Raw genomic sequence first — 7,458 nt, forward strand, 5'->3', positions numbered from 1 at the left:
AGAGTATCTCTACGAGAGTACACTGGAAGATTGGCTTGCTTGGCTTAGTAAAACAAAGACGTGCTCATGTCTGTCTTTTACAAATACAAGGAAGCGAGGGGGAGGTTATAGGCTAAAGGACAATGCTAGCAACAAAAGAAGTGAATAAAAATTTCTGATGGCTATTTTCAAGCAGTAAAGAGAGACTTTAAAGCAGATTTCTATAGTTCTGTCTCAAAGTAGAATTTGGCTACTGTAAGTAGATTTACATTGCAGCGTTAGAAGTAAACACAGAAGGCATTCCTAAGCTATCCATGATTTCCATTCCAGCTCTGCTCTTCTTAAAGCATGTCTTAGGCTGAGTTCTATGCTGAAATGGCAAAAGTGCAAGTCAGGATCTAAATACGTGTTCCACACTTCCTTCCCAGGTTATAGGTACTTGATCATGAAAACTGCATTTTACTCTCTGCATTGAGTTTTCTGTAAGATGGGTTCATCTTCTGCGGAGATTCAGGGCACACTCATGTGAACATGCAAAGAAGGGAAAAGTATAGAAAAGGGGATGCCCCGATTATCATGAACCCCTTAGAGATATGCAATATTAGGATCATTGGTATGCCAGCTTTCTTTCACAGGGCTTGCTGTATAAATAGTGTCTGTATGTGGGGCAGAACTGGTTGAGCTGTGAAAGTTTCTGGAGAACACAATTGAAAATACTTTCTCATATATTGAATGTGCTAGTTCATGGACAGGGTTTGTGATCAAGCATGAAGTTGGTTGGGTTCCTTAGGTTTGGAAACAGCCTGCCCTAAGAACATGCTGTTGTCTTGCAGCACATGTAAACAAGCAGTTTAAACCATCTTGTCATTTGCTGTGTGTTGTGAGTGTCATTAAGGCATTATTGAGTAGCTGAAATACTTCAAATTGAAACCTCGACTTGTTTCTGATTATGTGTTCAGCAATACATCCCTGCCATGGCAGAATTTGATTGTTCCATAAAACCATTGTGTGTATTTTATTCTAGGCCAAAGCCATTGCATGAAATTCCAGCCTTCTATTGCCCTGACAAGAACAAAGTGAATTTCATTCCGAAAAGTGGCTCTGCCTTCTGTCTTGTCAGCATCCTCAAGCCACTTCTTCCCACACAGGATCTCACACTTAAGGGCACTACACACAGCCTGACTGTCTCCTCCAGCATGACGCCTGGTTTGTTACAGCCCATTTCTGTGGCCTCCTTGACTACAAACACAGATCAAGACAGGATCTCTCGTGGAACAAGTACAGTAATACCACAGACCTCTCTGCTCCAGCAGTCAGGATGTATTGAGGAAGCTGAAGAATAATTTAGATTGTCTTGACGTTTTTCTGGGCAACTACTGGGAAAAAAATGGAACCATTTGACCGGACCTTTCTGATCACACACGCACATTGTTTTAACAATTTATGGCACTGCCATAATCAAACTGTTTGTATAATTGACAGTTTGGTAGCACATTGAGAAGTTCAGGAGGATGCAGCAGCTGATGTGCTGTTGTGCTGTCTGCTTTTGAAGACTCTGGTTCTGTTTTTCTCCTGCTTTTTTTAAACACTGGTGAAAGCAAAGACTATCATAATCCTTTGCCGTTTAAAGGACCAGTTGTTGTGATGGTGTGTATCCTCTGACATTTTTTCCCCATTAAAACAAGTCTCAAGACCAGCCAGCTGATCCCATTTACCATTGTAATCTGCGGAGGGAGGGGCAATCAGATGGTTTTGCAAGATGTCTTTTGTATGAAAATGTGTATTTTGTAACAAAATTTTGCCTTTTCTGGTTTGTAGCAGATGGTGTTTCCTGGTGATGATCCCCCTACCCTTTTTTTTTTTTTTCCTTTGGTGAGGAAGGTTCTTTTATACTTGGCTGGCTTACAGCTGATGGGACCAAAGGATTGCTGAACTATTACAGCAGTCTCGAATTATGTGACCTTGCTGAACAGCCTCAGATGTAAACAAAGCAAGACAAGTTAATATGTTTGAAACTTTTAAAACAGAAGAGTATGCAAAAACAGTGTTAGTATATAGTGTACATTTTTTTTATACTGAAAATTTGTGCTTCTGGTAAGTCACATTCTTAAAACTCCTTCCTTCACAGAATTCCTACTAGTTTATTGGCTGGAAAATTGCATTTTAAAGCACTTGCCCTGGTATTGTTCTATTTGTCCATAGAATTTTTGTGCAGATGTGGGGAAAAAACATATTATCCTCTTCCTTGGTATTCTTTCTTCCAGAAAATGCTTGGCTCTTACAGGCTTGCTTAGCTCCTTATGAGTCAGCCTGAATCATTAATCACTCTTGGTACAAATTTGCTCTGACATGACTCATCACTGTATTATAGACCCTGGCCACATAATACTGAAATACTGAAATACCTGTGCATGGTTTCCTCCCTTTGTCATAGCAGTGTTTGTGTGTCCGTTGAAGGTGATGGTTTGTCAGGCATGATATGTGTTACGCAGAAGTTTACAGCAGCAGATATGTTCTCCCTTTTTGACTAACAGCTTAGGCTGGCATGTAAAACAGAGGATTTTTTTGATACTTCGTCTGTCCTGATAATGTGACAGTTAATGGTTGCTTTGAAATTACAATAAAAGGCAAAAATGGGGGGGAAAGGCAACTGCAAACAGAAACTGTTCAGGAACTTCACTGAGGTTTCTCATGTGTTCCTGGAGTGCATTACTTGGGTTTGAATTAATACAATTATAGATATGCAGAAAACTGCAGTGACCTGAATACTGGTGTCATATCCACTTACAAAACAAGTTGATCTTGTACCTCTTTAACAGAGTTAGATTCAGTAATTTCAAAGTAAGTGTCGTCGTGGGCAGTCTCTGGGTCTGAATATTGGTCTGTTACACACAAGCAGTTCTCACTGGCTTGCACCTGCATAACTTCCATCTACATAGCTTCCATGGATCAGTTTTATTCTCAGGTCTCCTCATAATGGCAACTATTTAAAGATGATACTGCAAGTATACCAGTCTTGTTCGGTGCTTAATATGCTGAATTTGCTTGCAAACATTTCGTTTGAGAGAAAAAAACCCCTGCATATGTGTGCAGATAATAATCATAATTTTGATGCATATTTGCTGTTCCTTTAAATCCTGTATTAGTAACTATGATTGCAGTGTACTTTATTCAGCAAGTAAGTGCAAATCATATTAGAGTGCGCAAATTCTCTCTTTATAGTATTTTTAAAACATGATGCAAAAAATTCAGTAAATGAAAATTGTACCAGGAAGTATGAAAGTATTACACCTGTTAAACTAGCAAACAAGCATAGTTTGATTTACTATGTATCTTCCCATGAAAATGAACAGGATTGTTTTGAAGTAACAGTTTTGATTTGCACTGACATTGTGAGTCATCTGAAGTTGTTGAGGAACAGAGTTTTAAAATAAGCAGCTTTGTGCATCAAACTTGTGTAATTCTGCCAGTTGATAGTTCTTTTCTAGGCATTGTGGATGTTGATTTGTTTCTTCTGAAACACTGCAGTGCAATTTGAAGCCTAAAATTTACTGCTTTAGATAGGTTTGTTTAAACCTGGTGTGGCTGAATCCAGATCATATTCAGGTGAAGGAAGTGCTTTTAAGTCTGTTTTCTACTTCTGTAACAGTAGCATGTAAAGAACTTCTTCATTGTTGCCTAGTGCTTTATTAGGAGATCTTAACTGAATGGTTAAGAACTGAAGGGCTAAAGTTAACAAATAGCCTTTATTACAGCCTTGACACTTAACTGACTTCACCAAAATGCATTCTGATGTTTGTTTTCATCACAGTGTGACTCTCCCAAATAGCAGTGGGCTTTCTTACCGTAGGACTTTCTTTTGCACCTGTTGTTGTAGTACTTCGAGTATCTCTGGTAGTTTACCTTGTATGTTATTGGACAATGTACTGTACAAATTAGTGAGCTGCTCTGATAAAAACCAAATGTAAATGTGTGAAGTTTTTGCTTTTTATAAAAAAACTGCATTCAGGACAACATTCAGTCATTTTTATATGCAGGACAACTCTACTATTGCTGTGGCAGCTCAACTTTATTATGAATCCACACTGAAGAGTCAGAATTAAGAAAATATGACAGCTCTTGTTCTGAGACCAGCTTTGATGTGTGCAGACAAAAATTAGCCTTAAATTTTTTATGTGCTGTCTTGTGCCATAGCATAGCTGTTAGCTGAACTATTTAATTCGATTTGCAAATAGCTTTGAGAGTGCATGGAGCTTTTTAAAAATTCTTTTTTGTATAGAGTGCGATGTTCATTCTTTTGGGGAGCTGACCTGTGCATTACACAAGCACAGTTTTACTGAAAGAGTTTAAATTCTTTTGGCTTACTGAAATCCTAACTATGCATAGACCTAGTCAGTTCCTTGATTGCCAACTTTGTAGCTTAAGATAAAGGTCTATTTTTATGCACAACTCGACACACTTGATATTCTTGTTTTCTTGGTATTTTACACTTCTAGCCACACTTAAAGGCTGGTGGTTGTGTTCAATAACACTGACCGTTGATTTTGAGATATAATAAATGATGTTACTCCAGTTGTAAATTTTACTTAAATCACAAGGAAGAAGTTTATTGTAATGAAGTCCATGGTGACAGCTATGATTATTGGAATTGTTTTTTCAAAAACTCAAGGTGCAAGGGTAGAGGGCTCCTTTGGTAAAGTTTGACCTGCTTCAGCTATTCTTTCCTTGCTTGGTACCATAATCCTGTAGCATTTAAATACTTGGAAAAGTAACAGATGTGCTTAAGTACATATATCTTGGAAAGAAATTCTTGGTTTCAGGTACGTATCCCAAGTGAGGAAAAAAGGGAGTGAAAATTAAATATTACTTACTGTGGACGTAAATGGTTGCTGTGTTTGACTTACGTAAAGCAATAGCAGTTCTTATAAAGTATGTTTAGTCTCAGGGCTATTTTTTGATTTGTTCTAAAATACAATTTCCTGGAATTCAGAGTCTGAGACTGTTGAAAAACACTGAAGCTGAGCTTTTTGGGAAGAAGGAAACAAAGTCATATCCATTAAGATTTCCTCTGCCTCAGGCCTGACTTCTTGCTGTTTATTAAGAGAATTCAGTGGTACCACAGTAATTCCTTGCTGAAGTATTACCTGTTCTCTCACCCTGCCATCTCTGAAATGCTGACTGATGTCTTCATAGAAGCTCAGTGCCAGTGTTGTCCATGTTTCCTTGCTAAATGTTTCCTTGCTGAGTACTTGACAGCTTCTCTATCAAGGTGAGAGGGCAAAGGAAGATGCAAAGGAAGTCACCAGAGACTTGCAGTTACAGAGATCATTGCTGCAGGGTGACTTCTTGGGTATCTTGATTTCCACTTGACTCATTGTGTACATGCACGCATACAGTCTGCATAAGTCTGCTGCTTTTATCTGTATGGCTGGAGTCAGGGCTGGTATTTTTGAGACCCTTTTATTATTTTTTTTCCTATGTACAGACTTGCAGAGCTGTTCTCTTCCAGAACTGATGCACACTTACATGTATCTCCAAAGCAAAGCTTGTGTGTTGTTCTTGCTTGTCCTCATGAGATTAATATAACCTGCAAAAAGGAAATAAAAGCACCCAAACACTTGAGAATATCAGGACTGTGCTCTCTCCATATAATCCCATAGTTTGTGTGCGCCCTTCATCAAATGACTTAGACCTGAGCCAGGTTGATATATGTTAAACCAAAAATATTTGCTCTTTGGAAAGGCAATAGAAGGTATGGCCTTCATAACCTAGGGAGGTGAAAAGCACTGAGGCACAATTTGTTTTACTGTGATCAAAGAGTTCTTATGGAATTGTTTTTCTGAATATGGGTATACAGGAAAACAAAGTGACCAATCACTGCAAGATGTACCTGTGTGTTTTCTTGATGTGAGTTTGTGAGCATTCAGCAACTCTGAAAATCAGTTCCACTCTTAGTGTTCTGTTTATACAAAGAATGACTTAGGTGCATTGTTTGGAAACTGTTACTTTGCACATCAAGTGGGGAGAGAATTTTAACTATTCCCAAGTGTTCTGTGAAATTCCAGTCCTGTACCCCAGCTGAACCGGTCCCTTTCTGAGTGCTCCAAACATAAATGGAGTCCTGTTACTGCTTGCTTGGTTCCACTGCATGTCATCAGTAAATACTTTGGGTATGGTCTTTGTTTAACAGCCCTCCATTGGGATTTGTATTTGACTACAGAGACTTCTATAATGTTGACAGGTCTGTCTGAATAGCAAAAGAGGACTTGGCCTGATAACACTGCAAGTTAACATTTCTTACACAAATTTCTTTTGAAACAACTCTCTTTGAAAATCTGCTAAAAAAAAGAAAACAAACCCCTTCTGAACACAACATCCATCCCAATTTTCAATGTACTGATAGTTAAGAACATAGCTTGGCTTCATTCTAAATTATTTTGTTTATTGAAATGTGCTATTTTTGAGGGTAGCAGTCAAAGGATGTTCAAAACTGCCATTAGATTTGCCTTTGTATGAAATTGGCTGATATGTTTTCCTCTGTTACACTGTGATAACTTGTGGAGATGTTCTTGCTTATGTTGTACTGATAGGTTACTTGTTGCATGTAAAGTGATTTTTGTAAGCAAGAGGAATTCCAGGGATGTTCTGCAAAAAAGGGCCTATTCTGAGGTGATGTACACTGTTGTAAAACTGGAGCAGCTCAACTAATTTCAATGGAATTCTTGATTTACACTAGTCTTTTTGCTATGTGTAGTTATGCCAGTACAATTTTGCACAATGTTATTTGAATATTGCGTTCTGACTTGTGAACTGTTTCTACGGAAAACAGTGAAAATTTTACAAACTGCAATAGCAGAATGTTTTTGGCCTTTTTTTTTTGTTTTGTTTTTGCCTAAAATAAAAAGTTGTCACTTTGAGCTACGGGCTAATCTTGGATTTATTTGTAGTAGCAAGCGTTTTTTGTGTTCTCACAGTCTGAAGATTTGCCTGAGCGTTTACCCTGAGGGTAGTGGGCATTTACTACAAATAAAATAACCACTTTTTAAACCCTTTTGAAAAAAATTCATCAGGATGGAAATCTTTGTTTAATCCATGCCCTCATTCCTCCAGTGTATCCTGGAGAACAGTCCTGAAAATTCTGCCTTTCCCTGTCTTCATCTGCAGTAAGTTTGGTCAGTTCCTGAGGACACTACAGTCCCACTATTAGGGGAAGGTGCCTAAAGTCCTGGACTTTGGAAACAGAAGGATTCAGCATGTATTCTCCTGGGAGGGAAGGTATGAGAACAGGACTGAGGAAAAGCCCTGGATTCCTGCTGGTAGGTTCATTTTGCTGTTCAGTAGAATGCAGCTGCTGAAGCCTACCCGGGGAGGCACTTAGGCTGAAATGGTCTCATGTTCTACATGTATCTGTTTACTCAAAACAAGCTTCCTTCTACATGAGCAGAATTTGGAGCCAAAACTTCTTTAAACTAGAAGTGG

General features: G+C 38.5%; 1 protein-coding gene across 1 annotated transcript in view; it reads left to right on the forward strand.

Moving 5' to 3' along the window:
• FAM117B (family with sequence similarity 117 member B) overlaps positions 1–5,609 on the forward strand; it is a 28,045-nt gene extending 22,436 nt beyond the window's left edge. Inside the window, exon 8 of the mRNA XM_048309736.1 lies at positions 1,004–5,609. Coding sequence (XP_048165693.1) covers positions 1,004–1,322 — 319 coding nt within the window. The 3' untranslated portion in view covers positions 1,323–5,609. The remainder of the gene's footprint in view (positions 1–1,003) is intronic.
• The last annotated feature ends 1,849 nt before the right edge of the window (positions 5,610–7,458 follow it).

The sequence above is a fragment of the Corvus hawaiiensis genome, chromosome 7 (assembly GCF_020740725.1).
Source record: "Corvus hawaiiensis isolate bCorHaw1 chromosome 7, bCorHaw1.pri.cur, whole genome shotgun sequence".
Taxonomy (NCBI): Eukaryota; Metazoa; Chordata; class Aves; order Passeriformes; family Corvidae; genus Corvus; species Corvus hawaiiensis.